The sequence below is a fragment of the Trachypithecus francoisi genome, unplaced genomic scaffold, assembly GCF_009764315.1.
Source record: "Trachypithecus francoisi isolate TF-2019V2 unplaced genomic scaffold, Tfra_2.0 Lachesis_group14, whole genome shotgun sequence".
NCBI lineage: Eukaryota > Metazoa > Chordata > Mammalia > Primates > Cercopithecidae > Trachypithecus > Trachypithecus francoisi.
The window spans coordinates 15,974,300-15,993,089 of NW_022681459.1; the positions used below are offsets into that span (position 1 = coordinate 15,974,300).

At 38.6% G+C, this 18,790-nt stretch overlaps 1 protein-coding gene across 1 annotated transcript in view; it reads right to left on the bottom strand.

Moving 5' to 3' along the window:
- The window catches only part of LTN1 (listerin E3 ubiquitin protein ligase 1), a 68,473-nt gene that overhangs the window by 38,683 nt on the left and 11,000 nt on the right, over window positions 1–18,790 (bottom strand). Inside the window, exons 7-11 of the mRNA XM_033232243.1 lie at window positions 8,795–8,968; window positions 7,687–7,877; window positions 6,312–6,447; window positions 3,200–4,009; window positions 2,693–2,734 (exon numbers count right to left, since the gene is read on the bottom strand). Coding sequence (XP_033088134.1) covers window positions 2,693–2,734; window positions 3,200–4,009; window positions 6,312–6,447; window positions 7,687–7,877; window positions 8,795–8,968 — 1,353 coding nt within the window. The remainder of the gene's footprint in view (window positions 1–2,692; window positions 2,735–3,199; window positions 4,010–6,311; window positions 6,448–7,686; window positions 7,878–8,794; window positions 8,969–18,790) is intronic.

Here is an 18,790-nt window from a genome sequence, read left to right on the forward strand (position 1 = left end):
AGATCAATAATGAAGGTGGCTACACTAAAGAGATTTTCAGTGGAGGTAAAATAGTCACATATTAGAAGAACATGCCATCTAGGACTCTCATAGCTAGCAAAAAGTCAATGCCTGGCTTCCAAGTTTCAAAGAACAGGCTGACTCTTGTTAGGGGCTAACACAGCTGGTAACTTTAAGTTGAAGCCAATGCTCACCTCTCATTTTAAAAATCCTAGGGCTCTTAAGCTTATGCTAAATCTACTTTGCCTGTGCTCTATAAGTGGAATAACAAGGACTAAATTACAGCACATGTTTATAGTGTGGTTGATTGAATATCTTAAGCCCACTGTGGGAAAAATGAAGGAAAAAAAGAAAAAAAAAATCCTTTCAAAGTATTACTGCTCATTGACAATGCACCTGGTTAACCCAAGACCTCTGATGGAGATGTACAAGGAAATTAATGTTGTTTTCACGCCTGCTAACACAACATCCATTCTGCAACCCATGCATCAAAGAGTAATTTTAACTTTCAAGTCTTATTAATAAGAAATACATTTCATTAAGCTATAGCAGCCATAGACAGTGATTCCTCTGATGGATCTGGGCAAAGTCCACTGAAAACCTTCTGGAAAAAACTCACCATTTTAGATGTCATTAAAACATTCATGAACCATGGGAAAGGCTAAAAGAGCAACATTAATAGGAGTTGAGAAGTTGATTCCAACCCTCATGGATGACTATGGGAGGTTCAAGACTTTAGGAAGTAACTGCAGATGTGGAGGAAAGAGGCAAAGAACTAGAATGAGACATGAAGCCTGAAGGTGTGACTGAAATGCTGTAATCTCATAATAAAATGTGGATGGATGAGGAGTTCCTTCTTACAGATAAGAAAGTGGTTTCTTGACATGGAATCTACTCCTGGTGAAAAGGCATGAACATCATTGACATGACCACAAAGGACTTAGAATATTACATAAACTTAGATAATACAGCAGTGGCAGGGTTTGAAAGGATTGACTCCAATTCTGAAAGAAGTTCTTCTTTGGGTAAAATGCTATCAAACAGCATCATATGCTTCAGAGAAATCTTTCATGAAAGGAAGAGTCAATCAATGCAGTAAACTACACTGTTGTCCTTATTTTAAGAAACTGCCACAGCCACTCCAGCCTTCAGATACCACCACCCTGGTCAGTCAGCAGCCATGAACATCGAGGCAAGACTCTCCATCAGCAAAATGATTACAACTCGCTGAAGGCTTAGATGATCATTAGCACTGTTTAGCAATAAAGTAATTTTAAATTAAGATATGTACATTGGTTTTCAGATATAATGTTATTGCACACCTAATAGACTATCGTGTACACATAACTTTTATATGCACTGGCAATCCAAAATATTTGTGTAAATTGCTTTATTGCTGTGGTCTGGAACTGAACTTACGATGTCTCTGAGATATGCCAGTATGAACATATCTAATGAAAGCTGCCTAGCTGTAAGAAGATGAGGAGGCTAGTGAGTCATGGAAGCGCAGGCAGCAAACACTGGCTAGGAACTTCCAATCACTGCTCAGGAAGAGGATATTCTTCCACACAGATGTGAGTATTTGCACTTCATGGCAGGTACATTCCTAAGTTGGAAATGGATACATTAGTCTACTCTTATCAAATTATTTACACCCCCTACTCTGATTCAAGGCTTATCAAGGAGCTTTCTGATAATTTAGCTCTTCATATAACTTGGCTACAGGGAAAGAAGGCACTAGATAAACTAAGGCAAATAGTGTGCCTGATAAGTCATATTCCTCATTGAAAAATAATAAATATTCTGTATTTATTTTGTAAAAATAAAACCATGGGGAAAATGGGGAGTTACTGTTTAATGGATACAGGGTTTCAGTTTTACAAGACGAATTAAGTTATGGAAACTGCACAACAACATAAATATACGTGATGCTACTGAACTGTACATTTAGAAATGGTTAACATGGTAAATTTCATGCTATGTGTTTTTTTACTACAATTTAAAAAATAGAAAAAAACTTGCAAATTGGAGTTAGCTATGAAAACAGAAAAATAATTTGAAAATGCTTTAAAAAGGAGTACGAATTTTAGGTAGCTAGTCATAACATCTCTACAGTTAGAAAAGTATTAGTTATAACATTTACATCCTCATTAGGAAAGAATACTTAAGCCATTTTGAAAACTTGTAAATGGTTTGTCTTCCTTCATTTCTTTTCATTATTCTTACCACTAATTTTCTTAGTGGCAATCATACAAAGACTGGAAGATTTTTATTTACCTACATAGTGTTCCAGAGTAGAGAAAACTTAATTTTCTCATGTGTTCTAGCCAAAGCTAGAACCACCAATCCATTTCTACAGTAGAAAAAGTAACTAGGATAAGAGCAGAAAGTTGTAGCCTTAATTAAAAGATAATAAAATGTTTAAATCTGCCTTTGTTACCTTCTAGGAAAGAAACACTGGATTTTCCAGAGCCTGTTCATTTTTCCCTAGTATTACTAACCAGAAAAATACTACTACAGGAAAGGAAAAGAACACATATCTTCCCACATTATAGGAAGAAAGTTACAATAATGAGGAAGTTCTCTAACACAGAACCTGACTATCTGACCATATTTATTGTGTGAATAGGACTATAGTTATAATATTTCTATTCCCGTAAGTACCAAAAAAAAAAAAAAATCCCTAAGATACCTTTTCAATAATCTTAAGAAGAGAATTCCATTTCAGGTCCACCTGAAAAAAGAAAAAGAGTTAGAAACAATCTGCTAGAACAACTTTTTGTTTGAGATGGGGTTTTGCTATGTTGCCCAGGCTAGTCTAGAACTCCTGGGCTCAAGCCAATTGTCTCACCTCAACCTCCTGAGTAGCTGGGACTACAGGCATGCACCAACATGCCCAGCTAAAACTTTTAAAAAGTAAATGAAGTACCCATGAAACCAATACAAAACTAAAATGTTCTTATCCACCCTTTTAAATGTATAGATTAAAAGAATTCACCTTTTAATTACAAGTATTTGTCATCCTGATACTGCTGAACATCTACCCAGCAGCCTTAGATATTTCCCAAATCATGATCAAGAATCTACTGCTTGTCCTAAAATTGACACTCACGGTGAAGAAACAACCAGAAAACAATATGCAGGCTCATTCTACTCATCTATTATTAAAATAGTTTGAAAAGATATACAACAGGAATACCTTGGTTAGATCATCCAAGACTTTTTTTCTTTCCATATCATTGTCACAGCACCGGAGAGCACTGTACAAAATGTCCACCAGGAAACCAAAATCCTTCCTTTGATCTTCATTTAGCCAGCCTATCAGTTTCTGATATAAAAACTGCACCGCAGGATTTTTTTGTGCAAGCTTGGCTATTTCAAGAGGTTTGGCTTGGACAATACTCTGGTTTTCATCACCAAGTAGCATTTTAAATACTCGGCTTGAAGAAAAGGAGTCAAGCAGAGTAGAAAGAAACCTTAGATGTTGCTCTGACTTTTGTTCATTGACATAATTAATACTTATATCTGCGAGTTTACAGACTAAGTCTTCCAAAGGTTTTTTCCTTAGCAGAGACAAAAAGCCTGAAGAATTATGAGTGAGAGAAGGTTCAGTTGTTAATTCCCAGCCTTCAATGTTCTCTCCTTCTGAAGATACACATTTTTCATTCTCCTTATTGCTTTCAGGTATCTCATCAGCAAATCTAACCTTACCATTTTTTTTTTTATTTGACTTCAATGAGCTATTCGGCTTCTGAAGCACCTGTAATAGGTTAGATACACCCAAAACGGACTCAACATCAGCTTCTGGCTCATTGATTTTCGTGACACAAATCTCTGACAGTCTTTCCCAGAAATGTATCAGTACGTTCTCCAAGTTGTGAGCTGTTTTTTCATCTTTTTCCGTGTCTGCTTTGGTTTCCCAGGAACTTAGAGTTTCTGCTAAATGGTTAAATAGCTGCCCATGTTGCAACCCTGGGTCTTTGATAACTGCATCAATAAAAGGGATCAACTGAAAGAAAAGGTATAATATCATAAAATATATATTTGGTCTTCAACCCCATCTCCTGACACACAACTCTAAAATCCTTGGAATCTCCAAAGTGATATCATTTTGTAAGCTAATGGGTTGACTGATGGCTGGCAGCACCTATATAGCAGGATGGGGGTTGATCACCAGAAAGACCAAGGCAGGATTAAAGGACTAGAACTTTCAATACCTCCCCAACCTCCAGGGATACAAGGGCAGCTAAAGGTTAAGCTGATTACCAGTGGCAATTACTTAATCATTCATGTCTAGTAATGAAGCCTCCATAAAAATGCAAGAAAGACAGCATTCAGGGAGCTTCCAGATAGCTGAACTTGTAGAGGTTCCTGAAGGGTAGCGCACCCAGGGAGGGTGTGGAAGTTCTTCGCCCCTTCCCGTATCTCACCCTGTGCATTTCTTCATCCGTATCCTTTGTAATATCATTTATAATAAACTGGTAAATTGTTTCTCTGAGTTCTGTGAGCCAGTCTAGCAAATTAAGCAAACCCCAGGAGGGGGTCATGGGATCCCCAATTAAGATGTATAGCTGGTTGGTCAGAAGCTCACGTAAAACAGCCTGGGGCTTGCGATTGGCATCAGAAGTGGGGAGCGGTCTTGTGGGACTGAGTCCTAAGCCAGTGAGATCTGACACTATCTCCAGGTAGACAGTCAGAATTGAATTGAAGGACACACAGCTGGTGTCTGCTGCAGAACTGACTGCTTGCTGGGTGGGGAGAAATCCCCACATATTTGGTCACAGAAGTCTTCTGTGTTGATTACTATGGTGTGAGAGTAGAGGAAAAACTGTTTTTTCCACTCACAGAAGGTAAAAAATAGAGAAGTTCAATTTTCAAGAGAAATAAAATTTAAACAAAGTATTTGTAAAACACTATAAAAATTTCATATGTAATAACTGAAAAACATAAATTTTCCCCTAGAACTCTGAAAAAGTTAACCTGAAGATGTCTTTCATATCATAAAAGAGCTGAATGATTTCACCTCAATTATTCCTTTTTCGTGATAAAACTGACTGGGATTCTTGGTCATTAACAATCTAGTTTTCTTTGCATCTTCTGGACTTAAGTGTTTTGCTTTTCTGCCTTAACTACAGGCAAATCTAAGATGTGAGACTATAAGCCAATATGAAAGATACCTAGAACCCACAGAGTGTGGTATCCTATTTCCTAAATTACAAAAATAAGGGTAGTTAGAGAAATCCTAGGATCTGGGCTTCTATAATCTCATTAATCTCCTACTGTAAAGAACCATATTCCATAACTTTCTCTCATCTCTGGTTCTAAAAGCCAAGCCAAACTTTCACAAAGCATAATTTGAGTATTTTAGAATTAACAAGATGATTGCTTCATGATTTATTTAAACTTACTACAAAAGATCATAAATAGTATCTTCAAAATTCTGCTTTGCATTACATCTTTTTTTTTTTTTTTTTGAGATGGAGTTTCGATTGTTGCCCAGACTAGAGTACAATGGCACAATTTTGGCTCACTGCAACCTCCACCTCCAGGTTCAAGCAATTATCCAGCCTCCTGAGTAGCTGGGATTACAGGCATGCACCACCACACCTGGCTAATTTTGTATTTTTAGTAGAGATGGGGTTTCTCCATGTTGGTCAGGCTGGTCTTGAAGCCCCAACCTCAGGTGATCCACCCACCTCGGCCTCCCGAAGTGCTGGGATTACAGGTGTGAGCCACGACGCCCAGCCTGCATTACATCTTTCTAAAACAGGATTTTTACAGGCTGGGCGCAGTGGCTCACACCTGTAATTCCAGCACTTTGTGAGGCCGAGGCGGGTGGATCACCTGAGGTCAGTAGTTCTCGACCAGTCTGACCAACATAGTGAAACACCGTCTCTACTGAAAATACAAAAATTAGCTGGGTGTGGTGGCGGGTACCTGTAATCCCAGCTACTTGGGAGGCTGGAGCAGGAGAATCGCTTGAACCCAGGAGGCAGAGGTTGCAGTGAGCTGGGATCATGCCACTGTACTCCAGCCTGGGCAACAAAGAGCGAAACTCCATCTCAAAAAAAAAAAAAACCACAGAGTTTCTGCATCCAGACACTGATTCGTTTCTTAGGTATTATACTATGCTAGCAACTGAGAGTATGGAATTTTAACTTCTCTGGTCAGAAATACACATTACTCAATTGGTAAATTATAAAAATAAAATTTTTACAAGGAAGGCTTATTACTGAAAATGGCAACAAGACACAATGAGGTTGATCCTATATAATCAGTATGCAAAGACACTGACGACTTTTACTAGATACCTGATCATTGATGAGCATCTGTTCAATTTCTTCCTCACCTAAGTTTTGCTGCATTATAAAACGTAAGCATTCAAAAAAAGCAGATATTACTGCCAAGGACTCTGAAGAGCTGGTTTTAGTTCTCTCTGTTGACAGCCTAAGAAATAATTAATAACTGGATTACTCTTTTGTGAAGAAGAAATAAGAACTCAGAATTATCAAAATAAAGACCTCAAAAAGGCATCATGACAGAAGAAACATTTTTAAAGCAGTTTCTTAAACTACAAATTAAATACCAATGAAAATACATATAGCCCAATGAGAATATGAACTTAAAAAACTTTGAAAAAGTTTTGCAAAAAATTATCAGTAAAAAATAAGAGAATATTTCCTTTTTCTTCTTCTTTTTTTTTTTTTTTTTTTAGAAATAGGGTCTTACTATCTTGACCAGACTGGTCGTGAATTCCTGGCCTCAAGCAATCCACTTCGGCTTGTGCTAGCACCACGCCCAGCCGAGATATTAATTTTCTATTCAAGGAACCAATCCACCTGCAAATTCGAGATAACTTATTAACCAAATAAAGATAATAGTGCAGTAAAAAAAATTTGTAATCATTAATAAAATCATGTATCTTCTAAGTTCAACAAATGTACTGAAATGGTTTTTTTAAGTGTGAATTTAAACATCTATAGTAGTTAAATTTGTGGAAGTTTTAAAAATTTCACTGGCTAATTTTCTGCATTTAGGCATTTGTATTTATCAATATAAAAAATAAAAAATGGCTACATGTCTCCGTGGTGCAGTTGGTTAGCACATTCTGCTGTTAAAAAAATGGCTAATTTGGGCCGGGCGCGGTGGCTCAAGCCTGTAATCCCAGCACTTTGGGAGGCCGAGACGGGCGGATCACAAGGTCAGGAGATCGAGACCATCCTGGCTAACATGGTGAAACTCTGTCTCTACTAAAAAATACAAAAAACTAGCCGGGCAAGGTGGCGAGTGCCTGTAGTCCCAGCTACTTGGGAGGCTGAGGCAAGAGAATGGCGTGAACCCGGGAGGCAGCGGAGCTTGCAGTGAGCTGAGATCCGGCCACTGCACTCCAGCCCAGGTGACACAGCGAGACTCCGTCTCAAAAAAAAAAAAAAAAGAAAAAAATGGCTAATTTGAAAAATAGCCTAGTTGACCTATTTCTAACTAGGAGCTTTACCATATAACTTTCTGCTGTGTGCTACTACTGAAGTCTTGAACATACTCAAGAAAAAATACCAACTGTAATTCTCTGAAAACTTTAAAAGTATTTAATGAATAGTAAAACAACTTGGAGAAATTTAAGAAAGAAAATAATGAATACAAAACCAGGAAAATCTGTTTTAAAAATCAAAAATTTAAATTTCTTACCCAGCAACTAGAGACGTGAGGAAATTTTTGAAAAAATCCAACTGTGGATTTGTGATGGACTGAGGGAGCTTGCTGATGAATGGCAGAAGGTAAGGATATATGACAGTAGCTAGACCCCGACCACCTTCACGAATCACAGTTGATAGCTTGGGAAACACACTCTTTTTTGCATTTACATGAAGCCAACAGTCCTAACCAAAGAAAAGATTATAGTAGTAATTAGACATTATAAACATACCTTTCTCAATTAAAAGAGAAAACATATAGGCTCTCAAAAAGAAAAACCCAGTATTTTACCTAAAAAAAGCTAAAATCTCTCACCACCATTAAAAACTAAAACTGAAATTATAAATGTATTACATATAATGATCATATATTTGACAAGCATACAAGGCAGTATTGATTAGAAATAATTATTTAACTTCTATTTCTATATAAGCTGCTTTCTAAAAGGGACAATTATATTTCAATCTTAATTATATTTCATTCTAAATATAAAATTCAGATATGGTGACTGCACTCGGCCACATAAGGTTTAAAGAAATAATACTGGCTAAACAAAATAAAATAAAAACTCTATGCCATTTTTAGTCACTTTAAGATTTATGTTAGGCCGGGCGCGGTGGCTCAAGCCTGTAATCCCAGCACTTTGGGAGGCCGAGACGGGCGGATCACGAGGTCAGGAGATCGAGACCATCCTGGCTAACACGGTGAAACCCCGTCTCTACTAAAAAAATACAAAAAAATTAGCCGGGCGAGATGGCGGGCGCCTGTAGTCCCAGCTACTCGGGAGGCTGAGGCGAGAGAATGGCGTAAACCCGGGAGGCGGAGCTTGCAGTGAGCTGAGATCCGGCCACTGCACTCCAGCCTGGGCGACAGAGCGAGACTCCGTCTCAAAAAAAAAAAAAAAAAAAAAAAAAAAAAAAAAAAAAAAAAAAAAGATTTATGCCAAGTTTAGATTATTTTATTTCCAAGAAAGCATTTTCCAATAAGTTTTACATATTCTTATCTCATAGGTTCTCGGTCATATGATACCCAAGGGTTCTAAAATGCAACTAAAAGACAAGTAAGTATTCCTCAGTGTACTAAATGTGCCTCTCTTACATACCTGAATAGTTGTAAGTGTATAGAGCACAGCTTCCCAGAGAGCTGGGCAGACAATTGGGTCACTGTCATCAATGCTAAGTAGAACCGATGGGCTCACTTTGGATGCTTCCTCTTTCATCAGCTGTGGAATGCGCTGGCACAATGCAGAAACTAACTCAAAATAAGCTGAGCGAATCTAAAAGAAAGCAAAGCTGAATTAAATTAAAACCTAGTAAAACTTGATAAGATTTTTAATTTATAGTAATAGATTATTCACACTAACCCTCCCATTAAGAAAACTAAAATGGCTAGAAAAAATACTTTTTAAAATCTTAGCGTATGAAATGGCTGAAAAGGCATAAGGAATTACCAAGGCAAAAGTGAAGGCTGAAAGAATTAATTTAACTTTCTCTTTCTTTGACTGAAGCAAACACAAATCCTCTTTAGTAGCAGAAGCCTTCATTTGGGGCCTCCATTATAGCCAAACAAACAGAAAATAAGACACCATGAGCCACAATCAGGAGAAATAAAAGATCTGAGACTTTAAATCTTAGAATGATCAGTCAGAAATTTTATAATACGATGCTTATTACATTTAAAGGAACAAAAGTTTTTTAAAACTTGTAGGAAAAAGGATCCTGGAAAAAACAGAGCAGATCTGAAAAAGATCAAGCACAATTACTAAACTAAAAATAATTAAAATTTAAAGCTCAACTCATAGTTTAAGAACAGTGCAATGGTCTGAATGTCTCCCTCCAAAATTAATATGTTGAAACTTAATCACCAGTGTGATAGTATTAAGAAGCAAGGACTTTAGGAGATGATTAGGTCTTGAGAGCACTACCCTCATGAATAGGATCAGAGTGCCCTTATAAAAGGGTATGAGAGACCATGTTTACTCCTTCTGCCATGTGAGGACACAGCAAAAAGCAGCCATCTTTGAAACAGAGAAAGCAACCCTCACCAGACACTGAATCTGCTGGCACCTTGATCTTGAAATGTCCAGCCTATAGAACCGTGAGAAATAAATTTTTATTATTTACAAATTACTCAGTCTAAGGTACAGTTCATCCCTTGGTACCTGCAGGGGATTGGTTCAAGGACATCCCACCCTCCCACCCCCACACATATGCCAAATTCCCAGGAATTATATAAAATGTCCCTGACATCAAATGGTGTAATACAGTCAGCCTTCCGTATCCACGGGTTCCTCATCTACAGTTGATTGAATCCACATATGCAGAACCTGCAGATATGGAAGACTGACTGTATTTTGTTAAAGTAGCCTGAATGGACTAAGGCAGCTGGAGGTTAGATACAAATAAGAGAGAATAAGTGAACTAGAAGACTGAGCAAAAGAAATTATCCACAAAGCAGCATGGAGAGACAAAAAAACGAAAAACAACAAAGAAAACATAACAGACATAGAGGATACAGTGAGGTTTAATATCTATTTAATCAGCATCCCAAAACAAGAGAAGAAGGAGGCAAAGGAAATACCTAGAAATGATAGCTGAGAATTTTACAGAGCCAATGAAATATACCAAGTCAAAGATTCAAAAAGCCCAACAAATCCCAAGCAGGATACATAAAGGAAATCCACACAAAGACACATTATGGTGCAAATGGAAAAACACAAGGAGAAAAACTTAAAAGTAGCCCAAGAGGAAAGATAAACTACCTTCAAAAGAAGGACAATAAGACTGATAGTTAATTTTGACAGCAATAATTTAATCAGAAGACATGGAATGGTATCTTCAACACAAAAATAACTACCAATATACAATCCTGTACTCAGCAAATACGTCTTTCAAGAATGAGGGTGAAGGCCGGGCATGGTGGCTCATGTCTGTAATCCCAGAACTTTGGGAGGCTGAGGTGGGCAGATCACTTGAGGCCAGGAGTTCAAGACCGGGCTGGCCAACATAGCAAAACCCCATCTCTACTAAAAATACAAAAATTAGCCAGGCATAGTGGCACATGCTTGTAATCCCAGGATTTGGGAGGCTGAGGCACAAAAATTACTTTAATCTGGAAGGCGGAGGTTGCAATGAGCCGAGATTGTACCACTGCACTCCAGCCTGGGTGACAAAGCGAGACTCCGTCTCAAAAAAAAAAAAAAAAGAATGAGGGCGAAATAAAAACACCTTCTGACACAAAGCAACAAATATATAAGCAAATCTAAACAAAGATTGAGAGTATAATATTTTGTGAGATTTAAAAATACACACATATTTAATACCACAAAATATTTTATGTATGTTTTATATAAAATATTACCAAATCAAAGTTAGCAAAGTATTTTCAAAGATATGACATTTAAAAAGGCAGCAAACTTCTAGGTATGCTGAAAAACTTTGATCATAAAACATCAGAAAAATCAAGAAAATGTTGCTTTGCTTTGAAATCAAGCACTCATTCATGAAAGAAACAAAAACCATAAGGACTGAGCAGACTGTAAAACATTATTCTAGAATGCAAAAGACCTAAGATAACCAAAAGAATTTTGAAAAAGAACAAAGTTGGAAGTTTTTAACACAGTATAAACCATTAATAATCGAGTGCATGGTACTGGGTGTAAGGATAGACATACAGATCAATGGAGCAGAACAGAGTCTAAAATTAAAGTTGTACATATACGGTCAAGTGAATTCTGACAAAGGTGTCAGAGTAAGGATGGGATAGTCTTTCACCAACTGACTACTACATAACCAAAAACTTAATTTTGACTCTCACCTTCAGTTTATATGTAAAAAGTAACCCTAAATCCACTACACGGAGCTAACCTATAACACTTCTAAAATAAAACATAGAAAATATTTGCAAACTTAGGCAAAGATTTCTTAGATAAGACATCAATCTAGTAACTGGCCATTCAAATAATAAAAATAAAAAATAAGACATCGAAAGCACAACCATAAAAATAAAAATGATCAATTAAACTTCATCAAAATCAAAACATCTACTCTTCAAAAACATGAATGAAATTAAAAGGCAAGGCACATACTGGAAGAAACCATTCATCCTACTTTTATCTGACAAATACTTCTACTCAAGATAAATACAGCACACTTGCAACTCAAAAACAACCAAACTGCAATTTTAAAATGGACCAAAAAATATGAATGAGTAAGAGCCCAATATATCAATCCTCCTAAAAGGAGGCTCTGTGGATAAAACACACCAAAAAAACAACTACCTGAGGGCTCTGGAGACTGAAATACAGATGCATTTTAGAAGAGAATCAAACTGGGAGTAAGTGATCCATGTAGATTGAGATCCCAATTTTGGCAGCCTTGCCCACACGTGGCTGTGGTCACCATCACAAAGGCACAGGACCAGCTACAACTTCAGTTGAAAGACTGACATCTTTCTGGCCAGAGGAACTAGAAGAACCAGGAAAGAAGGCCAGGATAACATGGGACGATGCAGGAAAATGATGGGGGACTCTACAAAGGAGAGGACCACAGAAGGGAACCTCTATATTCTGTATTTTAACAGCCTAAATCTACAGTTTATCTCTGAACTATGCATATGCACTCCACCATGCCCAGCTAATTTTTAAATTTTTGTTTAGAGATATGAGTCTAACTATGTTGCACAGGCTGGTCTTGAACTCCTGGCCTCAAGTAAACTAGAAGCAGCTTAAAGCTAAAACAAGAAGTGAACTGAGAGGTAAGCCATTTCCCACCACAGGCATAATGGTTTGGAATGGGTCTAATCAAGTTAACTGCCTGCTAACAAAAACAATACCCTTTGGATAAGTATAAAATAATCCAGTCTCCAAAACATAACATTCACAATGTCCAGTATACAATCTTAAATTACTCAACATACCAAGAGCCAGAAAAATGTGGTCTCATCACAAGGAATAAGACAGTTAACTGATGTCAACCCCAAGATGACCCAGATGTTATCAGACATGGATTTTAAAAAGCTATTAAAACTATACTCAATAAAGTAAAGGAAAATACGATGAGGATCAATGGGGAAAACATAGACAATTTCATCTAAGAAACAGAAAATATAAAAAACCAAGTAGAAGTTCTAGGAATAAAAAATATATGAAATAAAAAATAAGCAAAAGATTACAACAGACACCTCCAAAAAGAAGATATACAATTGGCCGATAAACACATTAAAAGATGTTCAACATCATTAGTCATCGGGGAAATGCGAAGTAAAACCACAATGAGAAACCTCTATTCCAGAGGTCAGTAAACATCTTCTATAAAGAGACAGAAATATATTAGGGTTTGCAGGCCATGTCGTCACTGTTGCAACTACTTACCTCTGCTTTGTAGAAGTAAACGAGCCATAGATAATACATAAAACTATTTACAAAAATAGATGTTTCCCTCGTGTCCATGGGGATAGGGATGAAAAAAACAAAAACAGATATGCCAGATTTGACAGACGAGCTACTGCAATCCCTGATCTCATACCCAGGAGAATGACCTAAACTAAAACGGCTGACAATATGAAACATGAGGATATGGAGCAACTAAAAATCTCACACACTGCTGGTAAGAGTACTACAACTTTAGAAAACATCTTGGTAGCTTCCTATAAAGATATACTTACCATATGACATATCAATTCCCCTCCTTACTCAAGAAAGATAAAAACATATGTTCACATGAAAACTATATGAAACTAAATAATAAAATGGACTGATATATGCAACAACATGAATTAATCTTAAAACATTACACTAAGCAAAAGAAGCTATATAGACAGTAATGTCTAGCTCCATTTATATGAAAGCATAGAAAAGACAAATCTAATCTGTAGTGATGGAAGGCAAATCAATGACTGCCTGGGATAAAGGCAGAGGATGACTTGGATGGACAAAAGGAATGCATTTTGGGTAAAAAAAAAAAGTTCTATTTCTTTATTGTAGTGGTTATATGGGTATATATACATGTAGATGGGTGTATACATCGGTCAAAACTTAACTGTAAAAACGGCTGCATTTTACAGGATTGTGTGCAAATTATACTTCAATAAAGTTGATTTTTTTAGAATTATTGTAGGATTTTTTTTTTTTTGAGACGGAGTCTGGCTCTGTCGCCCAGGCTGGAGTGCAGTGGCCGGATCTCAGCTCACTGCAAGCTCTGCCTCCCGGGTTTACACCATTCTCCTGCCTCAGCCTCCCGAGTAGCTGGGACTACAGGCGTCCGCCACCTTGCCCGGCTAGTTTTTTGTATTTTTAGTAGAGATGGGGTTTCACCGTGTTAGCCAGGATGGTCTCGATCTCCTGACCTCGTGATCCGCCCGTCTCGGCCTCCCAAAGTGCTGGGATTACAGGCTTGAGCCACCGCGCCCGGCCTATTGTAGGATATTTTTAAGTACCCAAATAAATTGAGAGGCTGGGCATGGTGGCTCACACCTGTATTCCCAGCACTTTGGGAGGCCAAGGCTGGTGGATCATTTGAGGTCAGGAGTTCAAGATCAGTTTGGTCAAGACAGTGAGACCCTGTCTCTACTAAAAGTTCAAAAATTAGCTGGGCATGGTGGCACGTGCTTGTAATTCCAGCTACTTGAGAGGCTGAGGCAGGAGAATCACTTGAACCCAGGAGGCAGAGGTTGCAGTGAGCCAAGATCACATCACGGCACTCCAGCATAGGCAACAGAGTGAGACTGTCTCAAAAAAAAAAAAAAAAATTGAAAGAGATGAGAAGTTCATGGATAGGAAGACTCAGTAACATAAAGAAAGCAAGTCTCTCCATATTGGTCTATAAATTGAGCACAACTCCAATTAAAAATCTAGTTAGACTGTTTTAAGAAATTCAATACATGTACTGGAATTTGTTTTGTTAAGACAGGATCTCACTCTATTGCCTAGGCTGGAGTGCAGTGGCAGTGCAATCAAAGCTCACTGCAGCCTCAATCTCCCAGGCCCAAGTGATCCTCCCACCACAACTTCTCAAGTACTTAGGACTACTAGCACTCCCCACTGTACCCAGCTAATTTTTTTACATTTTTTAGATGGGGTCTATGTTGTGCAGGTTGGTCTCAAACTCCTGGCCTCAAGTCATCCTCCCGCCTTGGCCTCCCAAAGGTCTGGAATTACAGGCATGAGCCACCACATCCAGCCCAAATTTACTGAAAATTTTATGAAAGAATAAAGTTCTGGCTGGGCACAGTGGCTCATACATGTAATTCCAGCACTTTGGGAGGTCGAGGCAGGTGGATCACCTGAGGTCAGGAGTTTGCGACCAGCCTGGCCAACATGGCAAAACCCTGTCTTTACTAAAAATACAAAAATTAGCTGGGCGTGGTGGCAGGTGCCTGTAATCCCAGCTACTCGAGAGGCTGAGGCAGGAGAATCACTTGAACCCAGGAGGCGGAGGTTGCAGTGAGCTGAGATCGTGCCACTGCATTCCAGCCTGGGCAACAAAGTGAGACTCCATCTCAAAAAAAAAGAACACAACCCCAAAAATGTGACTAACTTGGGCAGGTATTAGGACATATCACAAGGCCAGGCGCAGTGGCTCACGCCTGTAATCCCATTTGGGAGGCTGAGGTGGGCAGATCACCTGAGGTCAGGAGTTCGAGACCAACCTGACCAACATGGTGAAACTCCATTTCTAGTAAAACTACAAAAATTATCTAGGCATGGTGGCAGGTGCCTCTAATCCCAGCTACTTGGGAGGCTAAGGCAGGAGAACGACTTGAACCTAAGAGGAGGAGGTTCCAGTGAGTCAAGATTTTGCCACTATACTCCAGCCTGACTAACCAAGTGAAACTCCATCTCAAGAAAACAGCCTGGCCAACAGGCCAAAACCCATCTCTACTAAAAATACAAAAATTAGTCAGGCGAGGTGGCAGGCACCTATAATCCCAGCTACTTGGGAGGCTGAGGCAGGAGAATGGCTTGAACCTGGGAGGCAGAGGTTGCAGTGAGCTGAGATCATGCCACTGCACTCCAGCCTGGGTGACAGAGTAAGACTCTGTCTCAAAAAAAAAGACATATCATAATGTCATACTGACAGTGGCACCAGTATAAGCAGAAACAGAGATCAATGCATAAGAACACAGTTTAGAGGCAAATTTCTGAATGTATGATTTTTTTTTTTAATAGGTTCTCGTTCTTCCCCCAGGCTGGAGTGCACAATCAAGGCTCGCTGCAGCCTTGACTTCCTGGAATCAAATGATCCTCCTGCCTCAGTCTCTGAGTAGCTGGGACAATAGGAGTATGTCGCCACACCCGGCTAACTTTTTAATTATTTTTTTGTAGAGACAGGATCTTGTCATGTTGTCCAGGCTGGTTTGGAACTCCTGGGCTCAAGTGATCCACCTGCCTTGGCCTCCCAAAGTTCTGGGATTACTGGCATAAGCTACTGTGGCCGGCAATATCTAAGAACTTAATGTCTTGTAATGACATGACCACAGATGAACAGGGAATAAACAGTTTACTAGGTAATGTTAGGAAAACTGACTCACCATATATGAAGAAAAATGTAACTAGATCCATACTTAACACGAAATGAAAAGGTAGATTACTCGGCCAGGCGCGGTGGCTCAAGCCTGTAATCCCAGCACTTTGGGAGGCCGAGACGGGAGGATCACGAGGTCAGGAGATCGAGACCACCCTGGCTAACATGGTGAAACCCCGTCTCTACTAAAAATACAAAAAACTAGCCAGGCGAGGTGGTGGCGCCTGTAGTCCCAGCTACTCGGGAGGCTCAGGCAGGAGAATGGCGTGAGCCCGGGAGGCGGAGCTTGCAGTGAGCTGAGATCTGGCCACTGCACTCCAGCCTGGGTGACAGAGCGAGACTCTGTCTCAAAAAAAAAAAAAAAAAAGAAAAGGTAGATTACTGATGAAGTAAAGATTTTATAAGAAAGGTAAAACTGCAGTATAAAGCCTACAACTATAAAGCTAAAAAAATTAAAAATATAAGAAAATCTTTATGACTTAAAGGTGGGAATAGCCTTCATAAGGCAAAAATCAGTGACTTTGATCACATCAAAATTAAGATTTCTTTCTGACATAAGACACATGGGAGAGGTGACAGAATGGGAGCTTTTTTGCATTGCCTAAAAATGACAAAAGATAATCTGTCATGAGATTGGAATTTTTAAAAAAGACAAAAAGACTAATATTTAGATTATAAAAGGAACTCCTGCATAAAAAGAAAGCGAACTCCAAAAAGGAAAAATGAACAAGAAACACAAAAACAAAAACATGCTAAAAATTCTTGAAGAGATGCAAAATCACCAATAAGGAAAGTAATTCCAATTAAAGAGAGATATCACCTGAATTCCTATTAGGCTACTGAAAAATTAAGCAGCTGAATGCTGCCTAGTAAAGGCTAGAAGATAAGATTATGCAGTAAAGGGGTCATCATGTATTGATGGTTGAGTCTACAGTAACGCAGCCATTCAGGAGAGCAATCTGGCACTATTTTAGGAAATTAGGTATGCACACACTTTACTGACTCAGCAATTCCGATAGTTTCTTAAGATCCAAGGACACATGAATGAAGATGTTCACTGCTGCACTACTTGTGAAGGCAAGGAGTTGGAGGCAATCAGGATCAATCACTGGAGGAATGGGCAGGCTAAATACATAGGTACATGCAAACTTCTGAATACTACAAGGCAGGTAGAAGTCATGGATCAGTTGTATATATAGGAACATGAGGGATCATTTTTTTAAAGCAATAAATGAAAATAAATGGAATAAAATGTAACACAGTACCATTTATGTGAATTAAAAACTCAAGCACACACAAAAGCACATTTTTCAAAAATACAGTCAATCCTCACAAATCCCATATTTGCCAATTCACCTGCTTGCTAAAATGTATTTGTAACCCCAAAATCAAAACTTGCAGTGTCTTAGGCCAGGTGTGGTGGCTCACGCCTGTAATCTCAGCACTTTGAGGGGCCAAGGTGGGTGGATCATCTGAGGTCAGGAGTTTGAGACCAGCCTGGCCAACAAGGTGAAACTCCGCCTCTACTAAAAATATAAAAAATTTTGCCAGGCATGGTGGCGGGCACCTGTAATCCCAGCTACTTGGGAGGCTGAGGCAGGAGAATCACTTGAACCCAGGAGGCAGAGGTTGCAGTGAGCCTAGATTGCGCCACTGTACTCCAGCCCGGGTGACAAGAGCGAAACTCTGTCTGGAAAAACAAAAACAACAACAACAAAAAAAAAAACTTGCAGTGTCTTGTCTTGCAGTCATTTGTGGACATGCATAGAATGGCAAAAAAATCTGAGTCACCCACGTGCACATTCCCAGCTGAGGTTGAACAAGGCAACATTCCCTTATTTCAGTTCTCATACTGTAAACAAGTGTCCTTTTCACAGTATTTTCTCAAATTTTTGTGCTTTCGATTGGTGATTTCATGTTTTAAATGGCCTCCAAGCAGCAGCACTGAAGTGCTGTCTATTGTATCTAAGCACAAGAATGCTCTGATGTGCCTTACAAAGAAAATATGTGTTAGATATGCTTTAGCCAGGCATGAGTTTTAATGCTCTTGGCCGTGAGTTCAATGATAATGACTCAACAATAGCTATGAAAAAAGGTGTCTTCAAACAGAAACACACATAAAACAAGGTTATGTACCGGTTGTATCAGTTATCAACTGACAAAAATGCTGTGAATAGAGGCTCACAAGAACCTAACCCTGTATTTCCCGTAAGGGCAATGCCTCAGTATTCACTAAGTCAGTATTCATGATGAGTTTATAGAACGTAACTACTACGAATGATGAGAATCAACTGCACAAACAAAAGCACATATATTACACATAGTAGAGCAGTCAGCCAGTGAAAGTAGAGAATGGAGAGATGGACAAAAGGGAAAAAATAAATACATTAAATGAGAAGAGACTTGCACACACCAATTTTAAGGTGCTATGAACAAAGGAGTATGGTAATTCATACTGATAATTCTGAATCTGAGGCCCAAACTAAATAAAAAAGTAAAAACAGAGTAACATTCTAGTAAGAGAAGTAATTCAGTAAATGAATGGCCTACCACAGAGATGTGCTTGCAGAGTTCTA